Genomic DNA, 12,276 nt, shown 5'->3' on the forward strand with positions numbered 1-12,276 from the left:
TTTTGGAGGTGGGCCTAATATAAGCCCAACCCCCAAAATAAGCCCTAGTTTTGGGGCAAGGCACACATCTAAAAATCAAGCAGGGGTGGAGGGGGTGGAGCTGCCCCATGTGCCCCGCATCCACTTACCTCTCCTCGCTGGCCCACGTCTTCTGCAGCATCTTCTGCAGCCAAGCCTGCATCTTTGAATCCATAGCTTGATACTCGACTGCAGAGGCCTTCCGGAAAGGCCTAACTGAAAAATGCAGGCCAGAATGAAGCTGCTCCTTCGGCTGCAGAAGAAGGGGGATTGTCAGTGCCGGAGTGAGTATAAAAGACATCCCCCCAAAATAAGACCTGGTGCCTCTTTTGGAGGGAAAAATAAATAAATAAGACCCAGTCTTATTTTCAGGGAAATATGAGTAGCTCTTTTTAAAATAAAAGAATTATTTCCTCCAGTTTAGTTCAACAACTTTCATTGTGTATTTATTCCAGCTCATCTCTCAAAGGCAAAATATAGCACAGAAATATACTTTATTATGTAAAATATGTTTCCAATGAAATATTTAGGACAATATACAATACGTTGTATCCTGAATGTAATTATTTTAAAAGTCTTCAATAGAAACTACAAAATATATAGAAACACTTAAACGATTTGAATAGTTATTATCAAGTCATCAAAGTAAACTAAAGAGAAAAATCTGTGGAATTCTATTTGATGTTTTGATATAATGACATAAAAAGTACAAATCAGATATCCTGTTGAAAAACAGAATTTTAAAGATTCTTCAGGATATCAACATTATCACAGATCAAAAGCAATTATATTGTCACAAATCCATACATTCTACGATGCTTGTGCAACCAACCATTTCTAGTTTTGATTCTGTGTTTTTATTGGATCATTTATCTGTGATTTGGTCTGATTTTGATTCTCCCCACCTGAAAGGAAAACAGGTAATAGCATAGGGCCAGAGAAGCAGGTGAGCCTCATTTTGGCACAGCCAAACCCACAAGATCACAGCTCTCTCTTGTCTATATCTATTTGTCTTCTTTCTCATCTTGCAATTTGTTTCCCCAACTGGCCATAAGCACAAGTCAACTGCAGTCATTTCTCAGCACTAACCCAGTTATATTTAGAAAAACTACACCAACGTATTCATGGTATCCCTTGTGTAGTACTGTACTGTATGTAATATAACATTTCTAAATTAGGGAATGTTTTTAAGGATACCGTTCTGTTTAGAATAGGTTCAATGTTATAAAACCCTCTTCTAGGGCTAATGTCAAAAGTACTTGAAAAGTGATGAATGTAGACCTTTGAGAAGAGTTGGCTACAGCTGGTATGGAAGAAAAGTATGTTTGAAATAGAAAAAGGGATGATGAAAAGAGGGCAAATGGGTAGGGTCACTCTTTTGCTGTGCACTTCTTTCCTCTTCAATTCATCATCAAAACTCTGCCCCTTACAATAACAACCTTCAACAGGAGAGAATTGTTCATTATGATTGCAGATGAGAAAAGATAACAAATAGTACCCCATCCTGCACAACTAACTTCTCTTTATTTTATTGCACCATCTTATATTTTGTTTCAGTCACGTTTGTTACTTATTTCTCAAGGGAAATTTTAATACTGTATTAGTAGTGCTTAATAATTTCATTTTATTTCAAATAAAGCATTATATAATTATAAATGGAACTCTATGCATTAAACATGTACATATTTTAAAGTGCTTTAATTGCTTTTTGCATTCACTCAGTTCTAAAGTCAAAAAGCAATCCAGACAGTTTAATGAGTTATCAAATATTTAGTCTTACGGCTTATTCACTTTCTTGCGGCTGGGTCATCTGAGTGAAAAACATAGGATATTCATATAAAAAAGAGTATGTTATCAAATAATTAATTAACTTTCATATAATTCAACTATCATATATAATTCAACTATCAAACCTGAGGTGCTGCTGTTCATTTTCCTAATCCTGCTACAAGCATTGGGGGCTTGGCATCTAACAAATGATACCTTTCTTCCTATCAAACAATAATGAGGGCCTTTAACATCAAAAAGAAGCACCTTTCTTAACGGTGATGATGGGACTATCCCCAGATTATAAAGATATTAAAAACAGCCATCATTCACATCATTATTCAGGAATCTTGTGCAGATTCTTTCCCTGCCATATTCTGCAGACATTTCAGTGGCTCCAGTGTATCACAAAAACCTACCATCAGATCAGAAAATTGAGAGACAAATAAGGCCATTCATACAGAAGCACTTAGGCAGGCTCCCAAGGACCTAGACTTAGTACATTATAACTCTTAAAGGAGAAATATGACTCTGAAAAATGCTTTTATGCAAGTTCCTTGAACTTCAGTGATATTTTTCCAAGAAGGCTGAAAACTATCTGGAAATAAATAACTTCTATTAAACAACAACGATTCCAACCTAGTGTCAATATTTAATCCAGCCATGTTAGTTCCTTTTATTAATTTTGACCTCTGGTACTTCTCAAGCTAAATAATCCATTTGCTCAAAGGTTAGCAATATTCTTTTTATCGACTCAGTTCTGGCCACAGTCTTTTGCATTTTTAAAAACAAGGCATTGTTAATTAAAACATTGAGGCTCTGTGGCAAAAAATTTATTCATGACTTTTTGCAGAATTCTAACCCCAATATCCAGTTCCATCGAGGTTTTTTTTAAAAAAAAAAAAACAATGGAGCCAAAGGAATCAAATTGTCCAATCAAAAGGACAATCGAGAACACAAGTCGAAGGCATGCTAGATATCCAGGACCCAGATGACGGATGGAAATCCTTCCTGAGGAAAGCCCATTAGTAGCAGTGCTTCAGAAAAGGCTTGGCTCTTCACTACTAAGGGATTCATTTTCCTTAATGTATTTGAAGATGTCCATCTCATCCATATTTTGGATCTTCTCTTCTGCCGGCTGCCCCATTTGGGTTGGAGAAGATGGCAATTTTTTCTCAGGTATCACTGGCTTCCTAAGTATTGTTGGCTTAGATGCTATGTTGGGCTTGGGTTTAAGCTTGGGTTTAGAGCTCACTTGCAACATTTTTTCAAAATCATCTTCCACTCTGAAAGAAAAAAGAAAGTAAAGGCTTTTTTTATTATTATTTCAGTAGTCCAACATAATAGTGTATGACTGTCTTTCTCTACCCATTACAAACATGGAGAAGGGCCACGTTTGCTTTGCACATGGGAGTTTCAAATGCAAACTGCTCACTTAATCTTCAGGTGGTAATCAAGTGCAGGTAATCCTCGATTTACAACAGTTCATTCAGTAACCATCTGAAGTTACCATGGCACTGGAAAAAGTGATTTATGACCGTTTTTTCACACTTACGACTGTTGCGGCATCCCCATGGTCACGTGATCAAAATTCAGACACTTGGCAACCGACTCATATTTATGACAGTTGCAGTGTCCTTGGGTCATGTGACCCCCTTTTGCAACCTTCTGATAAGCAAAGTCAATGGGGAAGCCGGATTCACTTAACAATCCAACTGCAGTGATTCACTTAACAATTGTGGCAAGAAAAGTCATAAAGCAGGGTAAAACTTAGTTAACAAATGTCTCAGCAAGAGAAATTTTGGGCTTAACTGTGGTCATACGTCAAGGACTATCTGTATACACTTAGGATACCAGGAAAATGAGAAAAGAGTTTCTCCAATATTCCTGAGTGTAGCTTCCTGGAATCATTCTAAGAAAGGAAGCATAAAGGTTGGGTTTCCCTTTCCAAGGCAAACCCAAACAACATGGGAAGGCTCTTCAATAGGCATCTCCCAGTCCACACCTCCCTCCTGATATCACAAGTCCAAGAACTCCTGTACCTTGTAAGGTTTCACGTTGTAACACTTGAGACACCTTCCTAACACTTGCACCAGAAGATGACCTTAATACCAAGCGATTTCCTGGGCATCTAAATTCTGGCAAATGTCTAAATCAGGGCTGGGTAACGTTTTGGTGGCCGTATCTTTTGAAAGGGAGAGATCTGCACTCAGAGCAGCTATGCTGCAAAGTGAAAACACATCTCAGTGGCCCCTAAGCAGGACCTTTCCCAAACTTCGTTTTATTCCCGCCCCCTTTTAAAAAAAATGATGTACAGCTTATTTCAAAACTTACTGTATATTAAAGCAGCGATCTCCAACATTGGCCACTTTAAGACTTGTGGATTTCAATTCTCAGAATTTCTCACCCAGCATGGCCAAGGTTGGAGCCCCCTGCATTAAAGCTTTTCTGATATATTCCATCTCCAAATGGCAGAAAACCATGCTGCTAACTTTTAGGGGTCATAAAAAAAGGGGAGTCCCAGAGGCTGAATGTGACCCTGGCTGTCAGACTGACCATCCTGTTCTAAACAGAGAGATGTAGGCTAAGTTGAGGTTGATTCTTTTGCCCATCCTTAAGGACAGTGCAGCAACCAAGCACAATTTTTTCCATGAGTATATCCAGGTACTTTTCTATTTTTAGCTTGTGCAGCCATGTGAAAATATTGCACCATCATAGTTGACCAGGGTACTTAGTACATTGTCTTATGCTCAACACATGTGATTGGGTTAAGACAAGAAAAAGCATCACTTATTCACAGTGATTAAATTATGTCAAAAAGCATAATGAACACGGACATTGTATTACTGACTGCTGGCATTTAGAAAACTCTGCATGGATTAGCTACAGAAATCCTGATGAATGGGTAATCTTATAAAAGAATGAGATTTTTAAAACTCCAGGCCCAATATGGAAGTGGGGACTCAGCTTTTGGCAAGAGAAATGCAACTTTGGAAGGTATGAATGTCATTATATTTTATGGAGTCAAAAAAAAACAAATGAAGCATAGCAACTATCTGAAAATATTAAGCAATGTCATCTGCTGGAAAAAATGTGTAGCTGTATTTAAAAGACATTTATAAGCAGCTCAGACATCTATGGACTATTTTTATTTAAAAGTTTCTAAACAAAGAAATCTATGTTCTATTTTTAAATCTCAACACATTAAATCCACTTTAAAAAAAGAAACACATTGTTTGAATATCTTATCGTAATACTATCATGATTTAACTTCAGCCTACTTTTAATGGAAAAATATCCATAGCTTCTAAATATGCCAAAAAATGGAAACAAGATAATTGCTATGTAAGGTCCAAAGACTATAACACACCACAGATGTAGTGCTATTCAGCCAAAAGAGATCCTATAATGGGGAACTACATCTATTCTGTAGAACAAATATATATATATATTCATCCATACTAAAGCCACCGTATCTAAAGTATTTGTTTTAGAGACAAAAACACATTTGGTAAATAATTGCATTTCTGATATGAAAGCCCCAAGAAATTATCTCAACAATCATGTAAAATGTCTCAAAGCACAGAAACTTCTCTGTGTTGAAAATGTTAGTGTTGAGCCCCCCAAAAGTGCTCATAAACTAAGAAAGGTAGATTATCATTTTATCCCACTGAGATTACAAAGAAAAAAAGAGTGACATTACATATATCAGCCCCCATTTACTGTATTAATAAGTACTTTTAAGGTGATGCCTTAATTCATCATATTCCTAACTGCCTTTTGATAGAAGCAAGATATTATTACTTATTTGCTTGATAAAGAGGAAGGAATCTACTGTTGTTCTGGTTCTGCACTATTTTGCAAACATCCATTCTCATTCTCAGGTTTAGAGAATTCCATTACACTTACTATGGATACTGCAGATAGTCCTTGACTTATGACAGTAGTTGAGCCCAGAATTATAATCATAAATTGTGCCAGTTGCATCACCATGTGACCACACCCAATTTTATCTTTTTTGTAGTGGTCATTAAGTGAATTATTGCAGTCATTAAGGAAACACAATAGACATTAAGTGAATCCATTGCCTGCAGTGGGCATTTTTACCAGAAACTGGAAGTAAACAACAATTCCCCCCCCCAAAAAAACATTGCAACTCGTGGTCATGTATGGTCGGTTGCTAAATATCCAAAATGTAATCACGTGACCATAGAAGACAGGGGATAGAGTCATTAGAACTTTGAATCAAGGTTGTAAGTAGCACTGGGGAGGTCTGTCACAACTTTTGAGCATTTGCTAAGTGACCAATCATAAGCCAAGAATGCTCGATCAATGAGACCAGGTGAAGGTGCTATAGGCCAGGGGTCCCCAACCCCCAGTCCGTGGACCAGTACTGGGCCGCAGCATGCCAGCAACCGGTCTGCACAAACAAGCAAAGCCCCATCCGTGGGATGCAGGCAGCACACAAAACCACAGTCTCTCCGTCCGTGGAAAAACCTTTCTCCACGGAACTGGTCCCTGGTGCCCAAAAGGTTGGGGACCTCTGCTATAGGCAGTAGGCTTACTGTTCTCTCCCCACCAATCTTTCCACTTTAAAGAGAAGGCGTTTTTCAACAAAAACAGAATATCCTTCTGACTTAATAAGACTAGGCTCACTTTTCTAGCAGGTCCTGTCTTGTCAGAAGAAGACTGTAATTTTACTGATACACTTATTCTCCACGAGTGAGGATTTTGATCAATTCTGCAATTTCATCTTCATTCTGAATTGCTACAGTTCTCTCATTCACTGAATATTTATCTGGGTTTGATGGCTTTTATATCAAAGGTGTCCTGATATTTCTTGGTAGTTAAACCATTCACAAAAAAGTCCTGTGTTCCCAGAGCAGAAAAATAGCATATTATAAGTGGGCCTTAGGTAGCCTTACAGTAAGAGTGATTTCAGAAAGTATAATTCTCTTCTTACTTCTATAGTGACTTGACATTATAATCTCTACTGGAATTCTTTCTAAAGCAGGCATCTATTTGTAATACAAGAGCTATGCTGTTTGTTCATTTATTTAATCAACCTTTCAAGGCTACCATATTTCCTGGCATCTGTTTGTGTTTCTCTGATGAGAGAGAAGGCAGCAAAAATTAAAGAATGCTGAGGAACTTGTTCAGAATTGTGAGAAAAGATTGTAAAAGGTTCCTCACCAGCCTATACCAATAGTGGTCAAGTTGACCTATCAAATCAATTGATGTCTGTAGCTCTGATTCCTGAAAAATTGTTGGCTGTACTTTAAAAAGAGACTGAGATTTGTTGTGACTCTTGCAGATTATGTTCAAACTAGCCATGCTAGTTTTCTGAATCCTTGCCATGCTTCCTTTGTAATTGCTAAATGTCATATGATAGCAGGCAAGGCAAAATTTAACACAGATATCATTATGGAAGCAAGATTGGGGAGATGAAGGCTCCACTCAAGTCCTTGGCTTGAACATTAATCCTGCAAAAAATGTTTGAAGTTACAAACCCAATGATTATGATAATTGCAGTTGTCAAGAAAACATCAGTCGGAAAAAAGCCAGGTTCAGTTAAAGTATGATTTCCTGTTAAGATAGTAAACTGAAAATTAAATTAATCCCTACTTTGAATCCATGATTTCTATCACACAAGGCAGTATTTCTTAAATAGGACTGAGGTAGAAACCGAAATTTGAATAAAGGATACAAGGAAAGGTTTAAAATGAAGTTAATATATTTTAGAATTATTGTCTTCTGGTGCCAAGCAATATCTGAACAAGGCCAGAAGATCTGTTGGGTTTATCTTTAATCAGTTAATGGTCTCCTGTGTAGAAGTAATTTTCTGAGGTAAGCTAGTTAGAATGAATTTCCAGTTCTCCAACAGGTGCCCTCTAAATGTCTTGGATTGCCAAAACCCTCTTCCAGCCATTTTACTTCTCCAGAGACCATGGCTTTTCATGTTTGAGCTGAATCTGTAATCTGCAGAGTCAAGGAGCATGATGGGAATCAAAGTATCTGTGGACACCATGTTAGAAGACCCAGGTTTAGAAAACCAGAAGGTCCATTACCCAGTTTCCTGTAAGGATCAAACTAGAGGCATGCAGGGAATCCACAACTGAACAGAAGAATATGACCCTCCATAGTTGTGGAATTTGAGCATCTAATGTTCAGAGATATGCTTCCGCTTGCACTTCTGGAAATATTTTATAGCTATTATAACTACTAACTACTGATAGCACTGTCCTCTACAAATATATCTAATTGATGAAAGAGAGCCAGATGGTGTAGTGGTTAAGGCACCAAGCTAGAAACTGGGAGAAGGTGAGTTCTAGTCACTTCTTAGGCACAAAGCCAATAGGGCAACCAACTTTCTGCCAATCACTCTCTCTCAGCCCTAGGACAGTGTTTCTCAACCTTGACAATTTTAAGGCATGTGGACTTCAACTCCCAGAATTTCACAGCCAGCATTGCAGTCCACATGCCTTAAAATTGTCAAGGTTGAGAAATACTGCCCTAGGAAGAAAGCAGCAATGGCAAACCACTTTTGAAATCTTGCCAAAACAATTGAGGATTTAAGAAAAGGAAGAAGTAGACTTTATATACAATTCTAAACAGAGTCTCCATATATCCCTTCCGGTAACACTGCTAAATACCAGCACCTTGAGGGCTCATAAAAACTAATGCACTACACAAAACCATGAGTCCAATTCTCAATAGAATTTTGAGTGTCCTAGAAAGATTTGTGGCTATGTATGTCTGATGAATTCCAAACAGGCAAACTTGGCCGCACACTGCCAGCTAGGGCCATTTCAAGTAAAAATATCAGAAGAACACATTGTGTAAAAATAGCGAAAGCCAGTCCTGAGGGATGAGATGGTAATCATGTATATGAGTGTATATATTTCCCAGCTATATAATTCAAATAAAATAGAGTTATGCCTTGGAGACATCATGTCTTAAAAGATCAGATATGCTCTTAAACATAAAAAAGCATTAGCATTTTCCTCTGAGCAAACTAAGGTAGGTGTCTCTGATACGACATGTTATTACAAAATGTTCCATTATAAACAATGAAGAAGAATCATGTTTCCAAAAGACCTTATGCAACAGAGTGTTTTTCTTCTTCTTTCCATTATGAACTGGTTATTAAAACTCTAAAATGTTTCTAACAGCCTCACTTCTATTCTCTCCCCCCCAAATTTAAATGCAAGTACCTCCCTAGAGTTGGTGATAAGTGATTCTACAGAATTTCAAAGAACTCTAGTTAAATGTGCAGCATAGCTCAGTAAATTGAAACTGTAATGTAGATTATACTATTGGTGAGATCCAGTCTTAAGTCAAATTATCAGCAGATTCCTTGAAATCAGTAAGACATCAATTAGTTGTGATTAATTTATCCAATTGATTTCAGTGGATGTGTTTTAGGAATAATTCAGTCTGTAAGTAATCTAATGGTTTTTTTTTTTAAGAAAGCAAAGAACTGCTAGAAAAGTAACTGATCAAAAGTGTTTGGTTTATACCTGTATGAAATATTTTCTTTATCAAAATGTAAGAATTTATATGACTTCATAAATATTTAGAGTCCCAAACTACTGTTCAATCTCTATATACTTCAGATACCAGTATACAGGTGTGGAGGCTCAGTAGCTTAATAAAATTGGAGATGGTCTCTGCTCCAGCCACTCAAGTCCTAGCATGTCAAGTGAGCTCCCATTACTTGCCTCAGTTTCTATCCACCTAACAGTTCGAAAGCATGTTGTATGTGAATAGATAAATAGGTACCACTTCGGAGAGGAGATGAGTTGGCACTCCGTTCAGGCAGTCAGATTCCTGCCAGCTCTGAACTTTCCTGGTTGCAGCACCTGTTTACTGATTTAACTGATTAACTCTTGACTATTGTAGACAATTCCTTTTGGCTCTGAGGAAATGCTAGGAGAAGGATGGATGGAAGACATGAAGAGAAAAACATGATGATAAGAATAACTGAAGAACTACAAGAATGGAGGAAATAACTATTGCTAAAATCCATACCCATTCACATTTATTTATACAATCCCAATTTTGAAAACAGTGGGACCTTAGTAGGCTAAAGCCAAGAAGTTGTCTTCTAATCTTGGGCTGCTTGAGGCAGACAAGCTTGAGGAGAGAGATCATAAGCACACAACACTAAATTTATCATGCAATTCAGATGAATACCTCAATAGTTCCTCTATGTCTTCAGCAGGACTAACATTTAACACAGGTTCTCTGTCTTCACTGGCTGTCAGCAAAAGCAGTGGATCTCCAAGAGTTACCATTCCACCAAGATCTGGTCCTTCAAATAATTTCACATCTAACATTTAAACAAAAGACAGACAGAATCAGGCTAAAATACAGTGATAAACAGCAACTATAGCCTAAATAGCAATGGCACTTAGACTTATACACCGCTTCACAGTGTTTTACAACCCTCTCTAAGTGGTTCTACACAGTCAGCATATTGCCCCCAACAGTCTGGGTCCTCATTTTACTGACCTCAGAAGGATGGAGGCTGAGTCCACCTTGAGCTGGTGAGAATCGAACTGCTGGCAGTCAGCAGAATTAGCCTGCAAAACTGCATTCTAACCACTGCACTACCATGGCTGAGTTGAGTTGGGTGGGCAAAAACCATAGAACTAATTTCACATGATCCAGTTTCAAGTAGGCCCCGCCCACATAGAAGACTAAAGAGATTTGCAAAGTGGGGAATATCAGATTCAATTGACCTATGTCACATTGCCATGAATCCTGAATTATACTAAGTTGTATCATTGACTTCCACTGCCAAACTATTTTGAGAGAAAATATTTTATTATACCAATTCACTTCTGCATAGGAAACAGAAAAAAGTGATCTTTATTCCTTTTTAAACGTAGAATTATTTTATTCACTAGGTATACTAAATGAAGCATAGTTTATACCAGGCTTGGAAGAAGCTTTGAAATATTATTGCATTACAATTCTCTAACCAAGAGAATTCGTTAGGGTTAAGAGAATTAGCCTAACCAAGCATAACCAATGGCCCATTCCAGTTTTACATAATAAGCTGAAAAGTTAAGCAGATACTGTGTATCTTACAGATGGGATACAAGTCTTTTTTTCTTTCTTTAAATTATCTCAGCATTTTTAAACATTATGCATGAAGGACTTATATAATAGTAATAGTTAACACGTTGAAAAACTGCTGAGTTCAAACTCTCCTTTGGCCATGGAGGTTCACTATGAGATTTTTGGTTACGAATGTGAGGATAAGATGTTGGGAGAGGGGGGAGGAGGATCCAAGACACTGATTTGATCTGTCACAGAAAATAAATGATAGAAATGCAATAAATAAACCTAGCTAAAAAAAAATAGTTAAGGAATTAAGTAACTATCTCTAGAATCCAAGACAGAGTTTTACAACCAAAGATTCCATGGTTTGTGACACTTTTTTTTAATCCTATAGAGCAGTGATGGTGAACCTTTTAGAGACCGAGTGCCCAAACTGCAACCCAAAACCACTTATGCATCGTCGGGTGCCAGGTGGGTGTGATGGCCCATTGGCTGGGCGTGCCCACTGGGTGGGCGTGGCTGCAGTGGTAAAGGCAGACTGGGTGGGACTAAAAAGTTCAATCAATCAATTCCAACTTTGAAAGATTTTTTTTTCTCGCGAGAAGTTGAAATTGATTGATTGATTGAACCTTTTTTTTTTTTGCACACGGCGGCAGAGGCCTAAAGCAAAAAGATTTTATAAAACCCAGCTGAAGGCCTAGGACTGGGGCAACGGCGCACGTGCCCACAGAGAGGGGTCTGCGTGCCACCTCTGGCACCCGTGCCATAGGTTCACCACCACTGCTATGGAGTATATAACAAGAAACGTGAATATTCATTAATACCTTCTTTGACTGCCAATATCTTCTTGTTGCTGGGGGATGAAAAATCTTCAAATGTACTGAATAGTTCTTCTCCCAAATCCACTTCTTCATGAAAAATCGTTAACTTGGTTTTATCTTCTTGAGCAGGTGAGGATGTGGGCTTCTTGAGTTTTTTAGATCTAAAATTTTAAATAATAAACCAGAAATTATTAAGAACCTTCTGACAGTAGGGATTTCGATTTGGCGTGCTGGTATTGACCCTTTTCAACCATGTCATGACTTTAATTTTATTAGCCATGAATGAAGAAACATGGCTGAATTGCTCCATTGAATTGCTCCATGGTTCTGAAAGTATTGAAAATAGCATAAAGGGTCCTCATCCTGACCTAATGTCAATTCTGTCCCAATGTTAATTTGGTCCTTGATCTGCATGGCCTACAGTCAGTTTGGTGTAGTCGAGAACCAGAAGACTGTGAGTTTTAGTCTCACTTTAGGCACAAAACCTGGGTAACTTTGGCCCAGTCACTCTCTTTTGGCTCTAAAAAGCAGGCAATGACAAACCACTTTTGAAATTTTGCCAAGAAAATTGCAGGGACTTGTTGAGGCAGTTGCCAGGAGT

The 12,276-nt window shown here is 37.9% G+C and overlaps 1 protein-coding gene across 1 annotated transcript in view; it reads right to left on the reverse strand.

Annotated features, from left to right (window-relative positions):
* Positions 1 to 447: 447 nt before the first annotated feature.
* The window catches only part of LOC120319708 (HCLS1-binding protein 3-like), a 36,521-nt gene continuing 24,692 nt past the window's right edge, over positions 448 to 12,276 (reverse strand). The window contains exons 5-7 of the mRNA XM_039368819.1: positions 11,679 to 11,836; positions 9,982 to 10,117; positions 448 to 3,071 (exon numbers count right to left, since the gene is read on the reverse strand). Of these exons, the coding sequence (XP_039224753.1) occupies positions 2,825 to 3,071; positions 9,982 to 10,117; positions 11,679 to 11,836 (541 nt within the window). The 3' untranslated portion in view covers positions 448 to 2,824. The remainder of the gene's footprint in view (positions 3,072 to 9,981; positions 10,118 to 11,678; positions 11,837 to 12,276) is intronic.

The sequence above is a fragment of the Crotalus tigris genome, unplaced genomic scaffold (assembly GCF_016545835.1).
Source record: "Crotalus tigris isolate CLP2741 ecotype Arizona unplaced genomic scaffold, ASM1654583v1 scf7180000020933.47133, whole genome shotgun sequence".
Taxonomy (NCBI): Eukaryota; Metazoa; Chordata; class Lepidosauria; order Squamata; family Viperidae; genus Crotalus; species Crotalus tigris.